Below are 20,127 nucleotides of genomic sequence, written 5' to 3' on the forward strand. Positions count from 1 at the left end.
GGCCGGATCGGCGCCGCCGGCCACTACCCCACTGGGTCGGTGCTGCCGGCCAGGTTGTTGCCGCCGGGCAATACCCCACCGCCTAGCCGGATTATACAGTAGCCAGTATATTTGCAGTATAGATCATACTGCAGACAGAAAACTATAGTATATATTATACAGTAGTTATTTTCCAACATACTCTGTGTATCCTTGCACAGTCTTTTGTTGAGACCAATTATATATTGTAAGACAGATTTTTTTCAATAAACTGATAGATGATCAGTTACCATTGACCCACATTTTTAAAACCTTGGGAAAAGTCAGTGGTAAGTTACACTTTTCTACCCCTAGAGGTTAGAACCCTTCCCTTGGGTTTCCTGAATAGGAAAACTCTAGGTTTTAATTTTGGGGAAGGTCACAGCAATTGGCTGGACAGGAAATAGAAGTATGTGTCTTTCCTAGTTCTTTTCTAGCTTGTCTATCCTAAGTAATAATGCAATGATATTAACAATAATATTTATATAGTTCACCGAGTGAGATAAACTACCGCATACTCATTTAATTTTCCTCTCTTTACAGGAGGACCTTCCTAAGTGCAAGTCGTCTTTTGCAACGTGAGGAGCAAGGACTTCTGTGGCCATGTGGAGTGCAGAGCTCATTCCCTCTGCACAGCTACTAAGGGATCTCTTTGGTACTGTGACCCCCAGGACTGCAAGACTTGCAAGGCCTTGGTGACCGAGGCGTTTGATGACCCCAAGACAGCGGAGTCAAGGGACGCAGCTTGAGAGAAGCTGCGCAAATGGGTTCGTGGGTTCCAGAAAAACACCACAGGACCCTACCTTCCCAGCTAAAGGATGCGCGCTTTGCTGTTCCCGAATGCGGGTGTGGAAGCCGTCATACCCCAATCACGACCTGAGATCCCTTGCGTCCAGATTGCCGTAGACACGGACGTCTCCGACGCGATGCAGGACATCCACCTAGATGAGAGGATGTCGGAGGTGTCTGAGGACACCGAAAAGGACCTCCTAGTTGGAGGTACCGAGGAGGAGTCCACCTTGGCTCCTGAAGAAGAAGAAGAAGAGGATGACGTCGAAGCAGAGTCCCTTCCGTCAGTTCCGGCTCAAGAGCCGTTACCCTCTACATCTTCTGCCCCTCCATTAGATGACATGAGACAGGCAATGGCCAGTGTCATGGCGATGTAGGAGAGCCTTCGCTAGCAAGGCGAAGAAAGAGAGGCGAAAATGGAAAGGCAGATGGCCAAACTTTGCGCTTCTCAAGGGTCTCGCAAGAGACTTAAGGTTCAAGATCTACCATCTTGCTCTGATGTAAATCCTTGGAGGTATGCAGAATACATGCCAATGACCAGTGGCAATATATTTATATCAGAGAAGTTGGGGACCATCCCTATTGAGGAAGTTGAATTCTGGCCAAACTTCCGGTCTTACCCAGATTGCTTCGTCCATCTGAAGACGGAACCAACATTGAGGGAGGAGACAGAACCTAAGGAGGTCATAGTACTTGACCATGGTAAAGCTCAGGCTCTTCTATCCAGCAGCCTGAAGGAGAAGGGCTTCACTAATTCCGAAGTGTCAGCCCTTAGCTAGAAACATCCCACCTTTCTTGCTCCAGCCTCATTAGCCTTTCCCTGTACGGATAAAGGTTTTAAGTCAGTAATGAAGGCAATAGAGGCAGGCAAACCTTGCCCTACACTCGAGGAGTGTAGATCATTATCCTTGGCCCTGCCCACGGAAAATAATGACTGGAAGGAAGTCCACCTTACCTTCTCAGTCGGGAAGTTGGAGGCAGATATCGCTGGACGTCAGTTCAATGAAAATCTCCCTAAGTTGTCTGACTTTCTCTTGCGTAGGGAGCAAGAGACCAAAGAAAGACTGGCTGCATCTCTGTCTCTACAAATTTGTCTTGAGACGACGGCCAGCAACAGTAGAACCCCAGATATGAACATGGTTATGGTCAAAACACATTTGGCTACTATGGTCAAGGACCTGTATGGCTTTTTCAAAGTCAGACGCGCATGCAGGGAGTTCGTGTTTGCCTCGGCAGCAGTAAAGCACGAACCCAGGAAGGTGATAGCTTCCAATATCTGGGGTAAGGACCTCTTTCCGAGCGAAGTGGTCAAAGGAGTTGAGGACAAGGCCGCCACGGAGAATAGAAATCTTCTCCAGAAGTGGGGCATGTCGAAGAAGAGGAAGTCTTCCTTGGATGAGGGTCCCCAACCTAAAAGGAAGACTAAACGACCTAGGTTGCCCTCTTGCCCTTTCAGACAACAGCGACAACTTCCCGCAGCTCCCATGACCGCGATGCCCCAGATGGTGGCTCAGCCCCAACCAACATATCAGATGGTGCCTCAGCAGCTGGTTGCCCAGTCACCAGCGTTCAACCCTGGGTTTGAGAGGGAGACCACTACCTTTCACCCCAAAGGTAGAGGGTCTAAACGGGGCTCCTCTAGATACCCCCCAAGAGGTAAGGGTAGTAAGGGAGGATGCGGTAAAGGAGGTAAATCCTCCGGAGACCAGAAGCAATGAGTTGCTTCAGGTAGGAGGGAGACTCCAACAGTTTCAGGATCCTTGGACCTTCGATCCTTGGGCCCACAGTCTAATCAAGAACGGACTTGGATGGAGCTGGAACGAGGTTCCACCACCATTCCCTCAGTTCTTCCAACACTCTACCCCCGTACTGGAAGAATTCACCCAAGAACTTTTGAGCAAGCGGGTGATAAGGAGAGCAAAGTCCATCAAATTCCAAGGAAGGCTGTTTTGTGTTCCCAAGAAGGACTCAGACAAACTCAGAGTCATCCTGAACTTGTCGCCACTCAACAAGTTCATAGAAAACTACAAGTTCAGGATGTTAACCCTTCAACACATAAGGACCCTGCTACCAAAAGGGGCGTACACGGTCTCGATAGACCTGGCAGATACCTACTGGCATATTCCAGTCAACCGCCCTCTCTCCTACCTAGGATTCAAGCTACAGACGAAGAAGTACGTCTTCAGAGCCATGCCCTTCGGTCTAAACATAGCCCCAAGGATCTTTACAAAGCTTGCAGATGCAGTCGTACAACAACTATGCCTAGAAGGTGTCCAGGTAGTAGCATACCTGGACGATTGGCTGGTGTGGGCAGCATCCAGGACGGAATGTATGCAAGCTTCCAACAAAATGATCCACTTCTTGGAACGTCTGAGATTCAAGATCAATGTCAAAAAGTCTCGACTATCTCCAGCTCAAGAGTTTCAATGGCTTGGAGTCCATTGGAACTTAGTCACACTGTCTCTCCATTCCCCCAGGGAAGAGGAGGGAGATAGCAGGATCTGTCGACTGCTGAAATCCGACAGGATCTCAAGACGCCAACAGGAAAGAGTACTGGGCTCTCTCCAGTACACATCAGTGACAGACCCAGTGTTAAGAGCACAGCTAAAAGATGTGTTAGGAGTCTGGAGAAAATACGCATCAAACGGTCGAAGAGATCTAAGAAGACCGATACCGACCCTACTAGGATCACTTCTCAAGCCATGGTCGAAGGCCAAGAACCTGAAGAGGACCGTGCCCTTGCAACTACCTCCACCATCAGTCACCATCCATATGGATGCCTCGAAGGAAGGATGGGGAGGTCACTCCCATCAACGGAAAGTTCAAGGGACTTGGTCTTCTCTATTCAAGTCCTTCCACATCAACTTTCTGGAGGCCATGGCAGTCTTTTTGACACTAAAGAATCTCTCCCCTTGCAAATCGGCCCATATAAGACTGATCCTTGACAGCGAGGTGATAATGAGATGTTTGAATCGTCAAGGCTCGAGATCACCCCAAATCAACCACGTGATATTGTCCATCTTCCGCCTGGCGGAAAAGAAAAGATGGCATTTATCAGCAGGTCACCTCCAAGGGTTCTGCAATGTGACAGCGGACGCTCTATCCAGGCTCACGCCGATAGAGTCAGAATGATCCCTAGACGCAGACTCATTCTCCTTCATCTTACGTCAAGTCCCGGAACTGCAGATCGACCTCTTCGCCACGAGCGACAACAAGAAGCTACCTTGTTATGTGGCCCCATACGAGGACCCTCTAGCAGAAGCGACGGACTAATTGAGAAGATGCAAGGCATCTTATCGTATGTCAAGTGCTGCCGTTAAGAAATTTCAAGAAGGACAAGAACATTGAAGATGAAAAGGGAAATGAATTAGAATTAGAAGGTGCGGGGGACAGCAATGCGGTACAGTATAGAAAACGGACAACTCCAAGCATCAATTTTAAGGAATATCTAAAATTTTAAATTTTATCTTTAGCTACTTTAAAAGTATTATATTTAAATAGTGATCTGTTTACACCAAGAAGAGATGCAAGAGAATCCAATATTCAATGATAATGTTTAGGTAAACTATCGTCAATTCATTTTAGTGAGGCAGATTTGCACCCACTCGCAGGGGTGCCCATTTAGCTCTGAAAAGTTTCCTACTCGCTGATTGGTTGGACAAGATAATTCTAACCAATCAGATGGCAGGAAACTTTTCCGAGCTAAAAGGGTACCGCTGCGAGTCGATGCAAATGCGCCTCATTAAAAAAAATGAGTATGTAACCTACAGTACAGTATTTAGGCTACTAACGAAGCAAGTACAGCCTACGTGATTATTCTGATAATAAAAGTAAGTTAGGATAATACCCTATTTGTCTTATGTACTACGGTAATTTTCCGCTAGGATTTTGCTACACATCTACACTTTTATACCGTTCTCTTAATTGTCCCAATTTTTCGCATGAAAATAAATGTTTAGTGCTTATCATCACTGTATTTCTCCCTGATATTTGCTTTAATGTCGGGCATGTTTAACCTCGCTCTAATTATAAGGATTGTGTTGTCCATTTTTATTAATTTGATATAATCCCTTTAATCTTAGTTTCATCTAGATTTTCTATAATTCTTAATTTCACGTCCTTTTCCTCTTATTTTTTTTAATGGTTTTACTGTTCTTAAGATATATTTTTATAACTGTTTATTACACCTCTTTTTTAGTTAATGTATTCCATTATTTCCTTTCCTTACTGGGCTATTTTTCTCCGTTGAAGCTCGGGCTTATAACATCTGCTTTTCCAACTTGGGTTGTAGCCAAGACCCATACAGTAGCTTAGCTTGTAGTAATGATAATAATAATAATAATAATAATAATAATAATCGCATTTCTTCTACTTTTCGTTTGTTTATGATTAGGTAGTTAGTTTACTATGAGAGCGCTTATTGAATTGTTATCGTGAGACGGTGAGATACCAGACAGAGTGTAGCAAGTCTAGTCTAGTGACAGTTGCCAGGTTGGCCTTTTTCAGACCAAAAAATCCAAATTTGGCCATTTTCGTGCTAGATACCTAAATTTGGCCTTTTCGAAATTTTTTTAGCCTTAAATGCTATATTTTTTGGGCTTTTTCTACTATTAGGTTGGCCCTTTAAAGCTGCAGTTGATCAGACGTTGGCCTTTTCTCATTTTGAAAACATGGCAACTCTGAGTCTAGTGACGAGTCATTACTGTCAGTCTGATACTGACTTGCTAGGTCACCTAACTCCGTGTAGTGAATTGTGAAGGAAGTTGACTGAAGACTGACTGTAAGGTATCACATTAACAGTGTCTCAGAAGATGTAATTTACTCTACCAATAACTGCCCCGAGGCAATGATGTTTTGCCGTATGTCAGATTTCTTGTTGACGTTACCTAATCGCTGTTTCCGACTTGTTTTTGTTATTTGATGGATGACTTCAGTGTTCCTGCTTGATGATCCATGGTATTCAGGTAAGGGCTCCCCTTGATATTTTGACATGATTATAGGAAACTACGGAAAAAGCTTTATTAATAAAGGAATGCGGTTTTACATAGATAAACTCCAGTTTTCCTCGAAAATGAACTTTATTTCCGTTGCAAATAAATAGTTGATAAGATATATCCTACGGTAATGGGCGCCACCTCGTGGTCACAGGGTGGTATTGGGTGGGGACAATTTACTGGCAAATCGATAAATAATGGTGGACATAACTTATTTTTCCTCAATACATCATTCCATGGGACGCATAATAAATCCACAAAAAATCACTCGAAAATAGTGACATCCTATTCCCCTTGAAATATTGGATTCACTTTTGTTTATATTTTACAAATCACTTGGGTATCAATCATAAGGTAAGGAATTATTTGTAATTTATTGAGTTAGTGACATAGGAAGGGGGTGTCCAAGCCCCGTTTAGGTCTCTGACTGGGGCAGATTAGTGACCTAGAAAAGGGGGTTCCGAGGACTCCCCCCCCCCCCCCAGCCTAGGGATGAAACCTGGGAAAGTTGGTCCAGGGGCCGACGAGGTCTGTGACCTGGGAATGAGGATCTATGGGGTTTAACCCCCCCCCCCCCCCCCGGTTAGGTCTATAACCTGGGAACTACTAAGTTAGGTTAGGTGGGGTTCGTTAGGTTCTGTTGCCTTTTACGAATCTCGAAAGTGTGATTGAGTGTTCTATAATCTTACTGATATTTTATGTTGAAATGCTCATTGATCTATTCAATTGATTGATTGATCTGGAGGAATTCACGGTCTCAGATCCAGATATGTGAGATTTATTAACGTTGTCCGACACGCTAATTGAAATTGTTTCAATGTTCGTCATTTTGCCGACAATGATTTAGAGGTGTGTGTGTGTGTATGCTGCCGTTTTCGTTATATGCAACGGGTTTGTGGTAGAAATAAGATGTCTTCAGTTTTTTTTTATTTTTTATTTTTTAATTGTTATTGTTTAGTTGTGCCTATTAAGTTTCGTCTTTTCGTTCTACTAACTTCTTTGTTTCTTCTTATTCTTAATTTTGTACACAGCGCGTTTAGTGTATAATTTATTTGAATAAATTTTACACCACGCATTTTCCTGTTCTGTAAATTCTTATATATATATATATATATATATATATATATATATATATATATATATATATATATATATATATATATATATATATATATATATATATATAATGTTCAAAGGTGACATTTTTTTTTCTTTTAAAGGCAAGGTATCTCTTGTCTTTTTCTTTTTCTTTGGGGTATCAAGTTTTATCTTGAAGATAGCTTTATTTTTTAACACTGTATCTTACCCTATATTGAAGCTATTATTACTATATATATAAGCTATGCTAACATATGTTGATACTCCTAAAGAATTTATTCGTTGAATCTCCCTTTACAATTAAGGGACTATTTAAGTTCCAGCAATTTTTTTTTTTATTTTGACCAGGCTGACATGAGTTTTTTTTATAGTTTATGTATGACATATCTGTTTTGACGTTGTTAATAGATTATATGAGACATATTTGTTTTGACGTTGTTACTGTTTTTAGAATGATTTATTGTTAATTTGTTCTCATCATTTATTTATTTCCCTCTTTCCTTTCTTCACTGGGCTATTTTCCCTATTGGAGCCCTTGGGCTTATAGCATCTTGCTTTTCCAACTAGGGTTGTAGCTTGGCTAGTATTAATAATAATATACTAAATAAGAATTGAGAACGCTATTTTAAAGTTAAAAAAAAGAAAATCGCAGAGTACAATTTTAACGACAGTTTGGCATTCCTTAACACCCTTTCCTCTTGCAAATAATCATTTGAATAGCTTCCTTGCACATGCTTATATTTCTTGCGTTGATGCCTGGCTAGTCTTTTCTTGTTCATCAATTGTAAACTGACTACAACGGCTTTCATCTCATCTGCTCTATGCCACCCCTCAGCAGCATTATTTGTTCTAATTGTGTCGTTTGTGAAAAATAGTAGAGAAAATTCAGTTTTCGTGGATGAACAGTATAATAACCCATCGAGTGATCAGAGCCAGATGTCCAAAACACCTAAGAGAATTATAGATAAGAGAATAGTTACAGATGGTTGCAAATTATTGGAGCCAAGATATGTTTTCGTTGGGTTCTAGCGCTTTCGAATACAGTATGCGGCCCCAGGACTACAGTAGATAACAAACTCCCACTAGACATCCGAAAGACCAGGAGGTTCTTAGCTCATACCAATTCCCTAATATCGCAAGAGGGTCTGCCCCACTCTTTTATTCTTCTCCTGTACTTCTCTTTCTTCCTATTTCCTTAATCTTTCCCATCCCGAGTACCTGCCTTTGAGCTATAAACTGGATTGTATCCAGGGGTACTCTTCCTTTCCCCATATTCCCCACTTCCCTATTCTTATTATTATTATCCGAAAGACCAATGACACGCTACAGTGACCCAAAACAAGACTGGACAACAGGTGTGTTCACCAAGGGGTCAGATCGCTAATTTCCCTTTCCAGTGACGTCAGTCGAGTACGTCGACTGATCGATGGCACTTGTCACAGTGTCATACAGTCAGTTGCATTGTTGCACCTCACGATTGTAGGTGGATTGTTTTCACAGGTTCTCCAAAAACCCCAAGGTGTCCAAAGTATGGATTAATGCATGTAAAGGAAGTGCTAACATTAATCAGAGTCTATATATATATATATATATATATATATATATATATATATATATATATATATATATATATATATATATATATATATATATGTGTGTATGTATGTATGTATGTATGTATGTATGTATACATATATAATTATGTACATATACATACATATATGTATGTATATATATACATGTGTATGTCTATATATATATATATATATATATATATATATATATATATATATATATATTTATATGTGTATGTGTGTATATATATACATATATGTGTATATATATATATACATATATGTATGTTTATATATATTCACACACATATATATATATATATATATATATATATATATATATACATATATATATACATATATATGTATATATACATATATATATATAAGTATGTATGTATATATATATATACATATATATATATTATATATATGTATGTATATATATATATATATTATATATATGTATGTATATGTATATATATATGTATGTATATATGTATGTATGTATATATATATATGTATATATATATATATATATATATATATATATATATATATATATATATATATATATATTATATATACAGTATATATATATATATATATATATATATATATATATATATATATTATATATACAGTATATATATATATATATATATATATATATATATATATATATATATATATTATATATACAGTATATATATATATATATATATATATATATATATATATATATATATATATATATATATATATATATATATATATAGTCGTGTAAATATATGTAAATGTGCGTTTATGTATATATACAGTACATGCTCGTGGTGGGTTATTGAAAACGTCCCTTACTATTTTCAGTATTTGCTAAACCTTAAATATTAATTATATCTTCTTTTATAAAGAATGTGCTTTGTCTTGGTATTACAAACGAACAACCCATAAGTCAGAACCCACCTCTGTTTCGAGTTAATCAAATAAATATATTGCTAATGTTAAAATCTAGGAATATCTTACACTCGAACAAATCCACAATGTGTGATTTCAACTATTATAAATGTGAAGACTCAAATGGGAAAAAAATGCGTTTTTTTTTTTTTGTACGCGGTAGTAAATTGGTATAGGCCAACTTCAAACTTCTTAAAATTCTTATCAGGTAGCTGCCCATTATTATTATTATTATTATTATTATAATTATTATTATTATTATTATTATTATTATTATTACTACTACTACTTGCTAAGCTACAATCCTAGTTGGAAAAGCAGGATGCTATAAGCCTAGCGTCCCCAACAGGAAAAATAGCCAAGTGAGGAAAGAAAACAAGGAAAAATAAAATATAAGAACAGTAACAACATTGAAATAAATATTTCATGAATAAACTAAAAACTTTAACAGAAAAAGGAATAGAAATGAGATAGAACAGTGTGCCCGAGTGCACCCTCAAGCAAGAGACCGGAATTCCATACTAACTTCTGAACATAACCTCAATGATCTCTGGGAACAATGACACTTATATATGGAGGTTTCTCTTTAATGACGACATATTTATGATAATACATTCGCAGATATAGTTTGTGTTGCGCCTTCTGATGCTTCATTCATGGTTAATGGAAGACACGGCTCTGGAGTGACACCTTCCGTTTCTCGAGGGATGGAGAGTAGAAAGTCTATAATGTATTTGAATATTATTTTACTTTCTTTACTTTAAGGGCTGCTCCTTTGGTCCTATACTGCAGGGGAATCCTACTCTCTACAGGACCCTCAGGCCGCATATTGCTGGTTTATTGTCAAATCCACATTATTATTATTATTATTATTATTATTATTATTATTATTATTATTGTTGTTGTTGTTGTTGATATTTTTGGTATTACCATTGTTATTGTTAATGTTGTTATTGTTATTTTTATTTTTAATTTTATTTATTTATTATTTTATTTATTATTTTATTATTATTACTATTACTAGCCAAGCTACAACCCCTAGTTGGAAAAGCAAGATGCTATAAGCCCAAGGGCTCCAACCGGGAAAAATAGCCCAGTGTGGAAAGGAAATAAGGAAATAGATAAATGATGAGAGCAAATTAACAATAAATCATTCTAAAAACAGTAACAACGTCAAAACAGATATGTCATATATAAACTATAAAAAGACTTATGTCAGCCTGTTGAACATAAAAATATTTGCTGCAACTTTGAACTTTTGAAGTAATACTAATTCAACTGCATTTATAAAACAAGAAATTCTTCAGTTCCATCTTGAAAGCTTTAATATCTTCAGTCTTTCGGATGTTTAGTGGGAGCTTATTACATAGTCATGGAGAGTTTAAGTTTTCATTTCATAGACACTGTCAAATTGCTTAAACATGTACCCAGAAATTTATAATGGGGAAAAATAGTAAAAGAATGTAATTAAACATTTAGAAAAATAATGTTTTCAGTAAATATTAAGAATCCATCCACTCGTTTTCTGTCTTTTTTTCTTTAATTTAATATTAAAAAAAATAACGTTTTCAGTAAATGTTGAAAATTCACCCACTCGTTTTCTATATATTTTGTTTCTTTATTTTTTTAAGCACTGACGTAGAAAAAAAGGAATTTCTTTAGAAAAATAACTTCATTTTACGTATGCAGTTAATTAAAATAGTTGTCTTCTCCATCATGGGGCTCAGCACTAAACTGTATACTAGAAATTTTGTTCCAGCTGTGACCAGATTGTGGAATGATCTTCCTAATCAGGTAATTTAATCGGTGGAACTTCAAAAGTTCAAACTTACAGTGAATCTTTTCATGCTGAATAGGCTAACGTAAGTCTCTATAGTTTATTTATGAAAGATCGATTTTAATGTTGTTGCTATTCTTGAAATAGGTTAATTTGATTGTTCATTACTTCTCTTGTTTATTTATTTCCTTATTTTCTTCCCTCACGGGGCTATTTTTTCCCTGATGGAGACTTTGTGCGTATAGCATCCTGCTTTTCCAACTAGGGTTGTAGCTTATGCCCCTTAGGTGTTTGAATTTTTAATCGAATTTATTTTGTATTTTTTTTTTTTTTACATTCCAATCATCGAGTATTTCCTTATCTCTGGTAACAATTCGAATGCAGGTCCCTGGATATAAGCTCTTGCAATTTCCTCATTACATAGTTTTTTTTTTTATTTTTATTTATTTATTTATTTTTTTTTTCCTAAGTTTCGGGATCAGTTGGTTTTTTCCTAAACTTCTGTTCTGACGTCTGAAGTTGCCACTGGTTTTCAAATATTCTGGGTGTCTTATTTCTCAACTGCTTTTCATATTGTTATTACTAGCTAAGCTACGACCTTAATTGGAAAAGCAGAATGCTATAAACCCAAGGGCTCCAACAGAGTAAAATAGCCCAGTGAGGGAATGAAATTAACTACAAGAGAAGTAATGAACAATTGAAATAGAATATTCTAAGAACAGTAACATCATTAAAAATAATATTACATACATAAGCTATGAAAAGAGATTTATGTCAGCCTGTTCAACATAAAAACATTTGCTGCAAGTTTGAACTTCTGAAAATCCACTGATTCAACTACCTGATTAGGAAGACCGTTCCACAATTTGGTCAACCTGCGCATTTCTTTGATTACAATCTTCAAGAAATCCTTATCAAGAAGTGTACATTTTCGTCACAGATAATGACGTGAAAGTCGCTTTCGTCAGACGAAGGGCTCAATTGCGCATTGTTTATCTCGAAACTTCTTAGATATGCTTTGTCAACGCCGAAGGTGCTTCCGTATGCCATGAATAACCAATTGAATACAGTACCTGTCCCGTTACCGTATTCCCTGGAGGTTTGACATTATTGTTACTAATCATGCAGTGCTTACATTCTTAGGGGACACTGCATAGAATAAGTTAAAGTTGGTACCCCAAATCCATGGAAATCAGAACCATGGGGAGTATGAACTGTATGTTTATTATTATTATTATTATTATTATTATTATTATTATTATTATTATTATTATTGGTGTTGTTGTTGGTTTTACCCTCGTAAGAGTGTTATATTCAGAACCATGGGGAGTATGTACTGTTTATTATTATTATTATTATTATTATTATTATTATTATTATTATTATTATTATTATTATTGGTGTTGTTGTTGGTTTTACCCTCGCCAGAGTGTTATATTTTGATAGGCGTGTATTTATTTGTTTGTGATTCGCGTAATTCAAATATTTATCGACCGAATCTCATGAAATTTAGTGGTATGATTGGCCGTGGTCCAAGGACAATTTGATTAGATTTTGGGAGTGATTGTGTCAAAGGTCAAGGTCACGATAAGGTCAAAAGTGTTTTGGCTATATCGTGGTCAATGTTTATCAGATTTGCATGAAACTATTGCCAAAATGTGCATAATTCAATTGCCTATCTAGTGATTTTGGAGTGATTGGGCCAAAGGTCAAGGTAAAAAAAATCGATAATCTACATCATGGTCAATTTTTATTCGATTTGCATGAAACTATTGCCAAAAAGTGCACATTTCAATTGCCTAACTTGTGATTTGGGAGTGACTGGGTCAAAGGTCAGGGTTAAAACGTCTTTAATCTAAATCCTGGTCAATTTTCATCCGATTTGCATGAAACTATTGCCAAAATGTGCATGATTCAATTGTCTATCTAGTACTTTTGAGTGATTGGGTCAAAGGTCAGGGTAAAAACGTTTTAAAGCTATATCGTGGTCCATTTTTTTTTTCAAATTGCATGACACTAGTGCAAAATGTGCTTAATTTAATTGTTTATTTTTTATATACAAATGGTCAAGGACACGACAAGGTAAGAAACGTCTTTTTGTTATATCGTATTCAAATCTCAAGAATTTTTGTGAGGTGATTGGCCATCATCCTTACTTGTTACTTGTTTTAGGTTTAAATCCAACCCTCCACTGAAGTCGAGTGAACTACTTCTCGGGCGGGTCCATATCAATCATCTAACGAAACATTTTCATTATAACTTATACAATTCTTTGATTGTAGCATCTTCCAAGGACAATTTGATTAGACTTCGGGAGTGAGTGGGTCAAGGTCACAAAAAGGAAAGAAAAACTTCATTTTGCTATGTCATTGTCAATTTCTATCCGATTTACATGAAATTATTGCCAAAATGTTGTGGATTTGTCACACAGGATCTCTATTGTCTAAAACCATGTTGGCTGTCTATCAGAAGATTGTTTTTCTCTATATGTTCTACTATTGAATCAATTATAATTTATTCATAAATTTTGCAAGACACTGAAGATATACACACAGGTCTGTAGTTGCCAGGTTCTTTTGGTCCCTTCTGGTAGATTGGAGGAACATTGCCTGGTTTCCATCCATGTGATGCCTTTCTTTCGTTGGCTGTCTTTCGGAACATTTTGTAAAAGTGTGGGGTTATCTCTTCTTCTAGTTTTATAATCTCTCTTGGATGAATATCATCTGGCCCTGGTGCCTTAGACTTACTGATTCCCGTTATTTTCGTTTTGGCATCTTCCATTGTGAAGGTGATTCTGTTGTAGTGGTTGTAACCCTTCATATTTGACAGCTGGTTCAGGGAGGGTCGTTGATTCTTCCCAAGTGAATACGGTTGTGAAATACAGTATGCAGTTATCAGTTCGTCTTTTTCCAAATTATTTGTTGTAAGATTACCCTCCCCCCGAAAAAAATTATCTTGTGTTTTCTTTACTAGATGAAGCTACTCTTGTTTCTTCATTGATCTTAGATTTTCTGACTAGTTTATGTATATTTCTGCTGAACTTTTGTGCTTGGAAATTTCACAAATTGAAGGTTGTGGCCCCATCGAGTTGTTTCGTGTCTCTGCATTGGCTATTTCTTTGTTGAACCATTTGGGTTGTGGAGTTACATTTGGTAAAATTTTTCTATGCGGTATACATTTAGCCCTTTTTTATATATATTTCTTCAAAAGAGTCTCATTGTTTATCGATGTTCCATTTTTCGTCGTATTTTATATTCTTGATGTATTACTCCTGTTGTATCCAGTTATCCCGTCTGTTGTCTAGCTTTTTTTTATAATTTTCATTTCTTTCAGCTAAGGAATATTTATCTGGAACCTAACTATTAATGTGGTTACTTCTGCCAATATTTTCGCCTACTGGGATACTGGATACTAAATTTTCTTTTGTTAGCAGTTTTAGCACAATATCGAGTATGTTGTTTCCTCCTAGATGGAGGAATTCATTGTTGACAAATTCTATTAGCCTGTGTCCCTCTGTGTATGCTGCAGAATTCAGTGTCCAAGTTTACTGCTGCATTGAAGTCTCCCACTAGGACAGCTAGCTTATTGTTAACCTCTTGTCCAAATTGCCTGTAAAACTATTCGTCCTGTTCTTTCGATTGATGTAGCGGTCTGTATGTTACTAGTATGGACTTGTTTTTCCTGTGGTGTTAATATTTCCACCTGACATTTCATATTCGGTTTCTAATTTAATTTCCATGTGGTTTAAGTGATTTTTAACATAGAACATTAGCCCTCCACCTTTTTGATAAGGTGATCCTTCTTGAAAAAGCATGAAACCTGGGATTTCGTGCTCTCCTATATTTTTTTTTCTTGAATCCAGGTCTCGGTAATGCCTATGACATTTAGTTCTTCACTAGCTATTATTGCCCTGAAGTTTTCCATTTTGTTTCTAACTGACTGATCATTGAATTGTGTCACTGAGGAATTTTTTTACTTTCTTCTTTTTTTTCTCTCTTTCTCTGTGGCTTTGCTAGCTCCCCCGATTTACTAGTGTTTTAGTTTTACTTTTATCTGCACTATCTAAATTTTCTGCCGAATTCCTCTGTTTATTGTTAGAGGGTTTTTTTAAGGGTCTAGTTTGTCTTTGTCTACTGTTTCTTAAGTAATTGTACAGGTTAAGATTAAGTTGGTTTCTGTATACTCTCTTACCTTCTTCACTAAAGTGTTTTCCATATCTTTTGTATAATTTTGTCTTCTGTAGAAAGTATCCCAAGGATCTATAAATTTAACTTTCTATTTTCTGGCATAAGGACTTGAGACTTTCATTTATCCCTATGGCCTTACTGAGGGTGAAGTGGCTGACATTGGGAGGTATTCATAAAAATGAAGGATATCCTTGTAAGCATAAGGTAGAAGTACAAGGTAATTCTCTGAAGCAAAAGGTAGAAGTATAAGCAAATCTTTCTTTCCATATTCATAATGATTACCTTTTAATTGCGTGGATATCCTCCAAGCAGAAGTAAAAGGTTGACTTGTGTTTCGGGAGCGCTTAGTTACATGTTGGAACGATTTCATTTGTGCTGTCAAGATAAGAAAGAGTTTAGTATTTATAATACATATTTAATGCCCTGTTTTTACTTGTATTTAATTAAGTTTACGCATCAGAAAGAACACAGACGCCGCCGCTCCTTCCCCAAAGCCTCGCTGGCGACATCTATCCCCCACCCCTTGCATTAGAAGTTCTTTGACCTCTTTTTAGCTTCCCCACCCCGTGCATTAGAAGTACTTTGACCTCTTTTTAGCTTCCCCACCCCGTGCATTAGAAGTACTTTGACCTCTTTTTAGCTCCCCCACCCCTTGCATTAGAAGTTCTTTGACCTCTTTTTAGCTTCCCCACCCCGTGCATTAGAAGTACTTTGACCTCTTTTTAGCTCCCACACCCCTTGCATTAGAAGTTCTTCTTTGACCTCTTTTTAGCTCCCACACCCCTTGCATTAGAAGTTCTTCTTTGACCTCTTTTTAGCTCCGCCACCCCTTGCATTAGAATTTCTTTGACCTCTTTTTAGCTCCCTCACCCCTTGCATTAGAAGTTCTTTGACCTCTTTTTAACTCCCACACTCCTTGCATTAGAAGTTCTTTGACCTCTTTTTAGCTCCCCCACCCCTTGCATTAGCAGTTGTTTGACCTCTTTTTAGCTCCCACACCCCTTACATTAGAAGTTCTTTGACCTCTTTTTAGCTAACCCACCCCTTGCATTAGAAGTTCTTTGACCTCTTTTTAGCTCCCCCACCCCTTGCATTAGAATTTCTTTGACCTCTTTTTAGCTCCCACACCCCTTGCATTAGAAGTTTTTTTACCTCTTTTTAGCTCCCACACCCCTTGCATTAGAAGTTCTTTGACCTCTTTTTAGCTCCCACACCTCTAGCACTAGAAGTTCTTTGACTTTTTTTTTTAGCTCCCACACCCCTTGCATTATTAGTTCTTTGACCTCTTTTTAGCTCCCACACCTCTAGCATTAGAGATTCTTTGACCTCTTTTTAGCTCCCATACCTCTAGCATTAGAAGTTCTTTGACCTCTTTTTAGCTTCCACACCTCTAGCATTAGAAGTTCTTTGACCTCTTTTTAGCTCCCACACCTCTTGCATTAGAGGTTCTTTGACCTCTTTTTAGCTCCCACACCTCTAGCATTAGAGGTTCATTGACCTCTTTTTAGCTCCCACACCTCTAGCATTAGAAGTTCTTTGACCTCGTTTTAGCTCTCACACCTCTTGCATTAGAAGTTCTTTGACCTCTTTTTAGCTCCCACACCTCTAGCATTATTAGTTCTTTGACCTCTTTTTAGATCCCACACCTCTAGCATTAGAAGTTCTTTGACTTCTTTTTAGCTCCCACACCTTTAGCATTAGAAGTTCTTTGACCTCGTTTTAGCTCTCACACCTCTTGCACTAGAAGTTCTTTGACCTCTTTTTAGCTCCCACACCTCTAGCATTAGAAGTTCTTTGACCTCGTTTTAGCTCCCACACCTCTAGCATTAGAAGTTCTTTGACCTCGTTTTAGCTCCCACACCTCTAGCATTAGAAGTTCTTTGACTTCTTTTTAGCTCCCACACCTTTAGCATTAGAAGTTCTTTGACTTCTTTTTAGCTCCCACACCTTTAGCATTAGAAGTTCTTTGACCTCGTTTTAGCTCTCACACCTCTTGCATTAGAAGTTCTTTGACCTCTTTTTAGCTCCCACACCTCTAGCATTAGAAGTTCTTTGACCTCTTTTTAGCTCCCACATCTCTAGCATTAGAAGTTCTTTGACTTCTTTTTAGCTCCCACACCTTTAGCATTAGAAGTTCTTTGACCTCTTTTTAGCTCCCACACCTCTAGCATTAGAAGTTCTTTGACCTCTTTTTAGCTCCCACACCTCTAGCATTAGAAGTTCTTTGACCTCTTTTTAGCTCCCACACCTCTAGCATTAGAAGTTATTTGACCTCTTTTTAGCTCCCACACCTCTAGCATTAGAAGTTCTTTGACCTCCTTTTAGCTCCCACACCTCTAGCATTAGAAGTTCTTTGACCTCTTTTCTAGCTCCCACACCTCTAGCATTAGAAGTTCTTTGACCTCTTTTTAGCTCCCACACCTCTTGCATTAGAAGTTCTTTGATTTCTTTGTAGCTCCCACACCTCTAGCATTAGAAGTTCTTTGACCTCTTTTCTAGTTCCCACACCTCTAGCATTAGAAGTTCTTTGACCTCTTTTTAGCTCCCACACCTCTAGCATTAGAAGTTCTTTGACTTCTTTTTAGCTCCTACACCTCTAGCATTAGAAGTTCTTTTACCTCTTTTCTAGCTCCCACACCTCTAGCATTAGAAGTTCTTTGACCTCTTTTCTAGCTCCCACACCTCTAGCATTAGAAGTTCTTTGACTTTTTTTTAGCTCCCACACCTCTAGCATTAGAAGTTCTTTGACCTCTTTTCTAGCTCCCACACCTCTAGCATTAGAAGTTCTTTGACTTCTTTTTAGCTCCCACACCTCTAGCATTAGAAGTTCTTCGACCTGGTTTCAGCTCCCTTACCTCAAGCATTAGAAGTTCTTTGACCTCTCTTTATAGCTCCCACACCTCTAACATTAGAAGTTCTTTGACCTCTCTCTTTAGCTCCCACACTTCTAGCATTAGAAGTTCTATGACATATATTTCTAGGTTCCATACTTTTAACATTAGAGGGTCTTCGATCTATATTTTGAGGTGCCTTATTTCTAGCATTAGAGGCCCTCTATTTTTAGGTGTCTTACCTCTGGCATTAGAGGCTCCTCTTCGCTGTTCTCTCCTGTCTTCTATTTTTCAAGATCTTCTTTCAGTATATTATCTGTTTCTTTCGAGATTTCATTGTCTCTTTTCCTTAGTTCGTCAGTGTCCTTCTAGATTTCAAAAGAGTTTTCAGTGCCGCGAGTCCTCCCTTCGTCAGATTCCTCAGGGAAATCGAAGGCATTTATTCTTTACCTATCTGGGCAATGAGTAAAGAGATGAATACTATCGATTTCTCCGCATACACTATCATGCCAAAGTAAATGACGAGCAACATGATATATTTACCAATGTCGTCTGGATATGTCCTTACTTCAATGGCGAATTTTGGGACAATCCTGTTGAAGAACTACACGTCACTCACCGTTCAGTTGAACCATTCTGCCTCCACCCTCATTCCCCGCAATCCGTTTTTGCACCGATACAAAGCCTCGTACTTTTTCCAAGAGTCTCCTTTAATAAGACATCGTCGCAAAAGCCCAAGCAAAGGATCCTTCAAGGCGCATACATTATGATCTTCAAAGCTCAGCTGCCAACGGAAGATCCGGTGTCTTTCTATAGTTCGGGCGATATAAAACGAACGATCGGCAGCAATCAAAACCATCTGTAGTTGATGGTGTTCCGAAGACGTAACACATGATTCTTACCGGCAGCTTCCTATTCCGCCAGAACGCGATCTCTGTGAGTTAAGCGAAATCCTTCTCCCAGTCATCAACTCATTTCCTCTTACTCCTATTGACGCGCAATTCCTTGGTTAGATTTCGCCAGCTACACAGATCGTGTGAGGTGTTGCAGGCTACGTTTGAAAAAATGAGAATCAGGTCTTCAGAAATCATTTGAAGCTCGGGGAGGAGTTGTTCAGGACTGCTCCTGGAAATTTCAGTTCTGGAGTCATTCAGAATTCCATGTTAAGTATACGGCTATGTCCTTTGAAGACTTTTGGAAATTCCGGAAAGTTTTCTTCTGAAACCGTTCTGAGATTCCGTTCTGGAGGCATTCAGAATTCCGTGCTAAGTCTATGGCTACTTTTTCTGAAGCCATTTGGAAATCCGGGAAAGTTTTCTTCCGATACCATTCTGGAGGCATTCAGAATTCCATGCTAAGTCTATGGCTATTTCTTCTGAAGCCATTTGGAAATCCGAGAAGATTTTCTTCCGAATTCTTTTAGGACTCGCGAAAAATTCCATTCTTGTTTTACAACAACTAAAACAACAGCAACAACAACAACAATAATAATAATAATAATAATAATAATAATAATAATAATAATAATAATAATAATAAACTACGTGATTTGATTTATGGATTTGAGTTGAAAAGTTTTGAAGACGCTAAACGCTCAACTTTGCAGTTTGAAGGAAACTTTAAGATACCCGGAGGAAGGGCAATTGAGGTTTAAAGCAAACCGAATTGAAATAGTTGATTTCAGCTAAATTATTTCAGGTTTGGGATTTAGAACAATCTATTTCTGGTACGAATCGAGATATGTATATATATATATATATATATATATATATATATATATATATATATATATATATATATATATGTTTATATATATATATATATATATATATATATATATATATACATATATATATATATATATATATATATATATATATATATATATATATATATATATATATA

At 37.5% G+C, this 20,127-nt stretch overlaps 1 protein-coding gene across 2 annotated transcripts in view; it reads left to right on the forward strand.

Moving 5' to 3' along the window:
* Positions 1 to 5,521: 5,521 nt before the first annotated feature.
* The window catches only part of LOC137651335 (uncharacterized), a 40,887-nt gene continuing 26,281 nt past the window's right edge, over positions 5,522 to 20,127 (forward strand). Inside the window, exon 1 of one of the 2 annotated variants that reach the window (XM_068384624.1) lies at positions 5,522 to 5,771. In XM_068384624.1, coding sequence (XP_068240725.1) covers positions 5,732 to 5,771 — 40 coding nt within the window. In that variant the 5' untranslated portion in view covers positions 5,522 to 5,731. The remainder of the gene's footprint in view (positions 5,772 to 20,127) is intronic. The other variant, XM_068384625.1, reaches the window with a different exon arrangement.

Source organism: Palaemon carinicauda, chromosome 12, assembly GCF_036898095.1.
Source record: "Palaemon carinicauda isolate YSFRI2023 chromosome 12, ASM3689809v2, whole genome shotgun sequence".
Taxonomy (NCBI): Eukaryota; Metazoa; Arthropoda; class Malacostraca; order Decapoda; family Palaemonidae; genus Palaemon; species Palaemon carinicauda.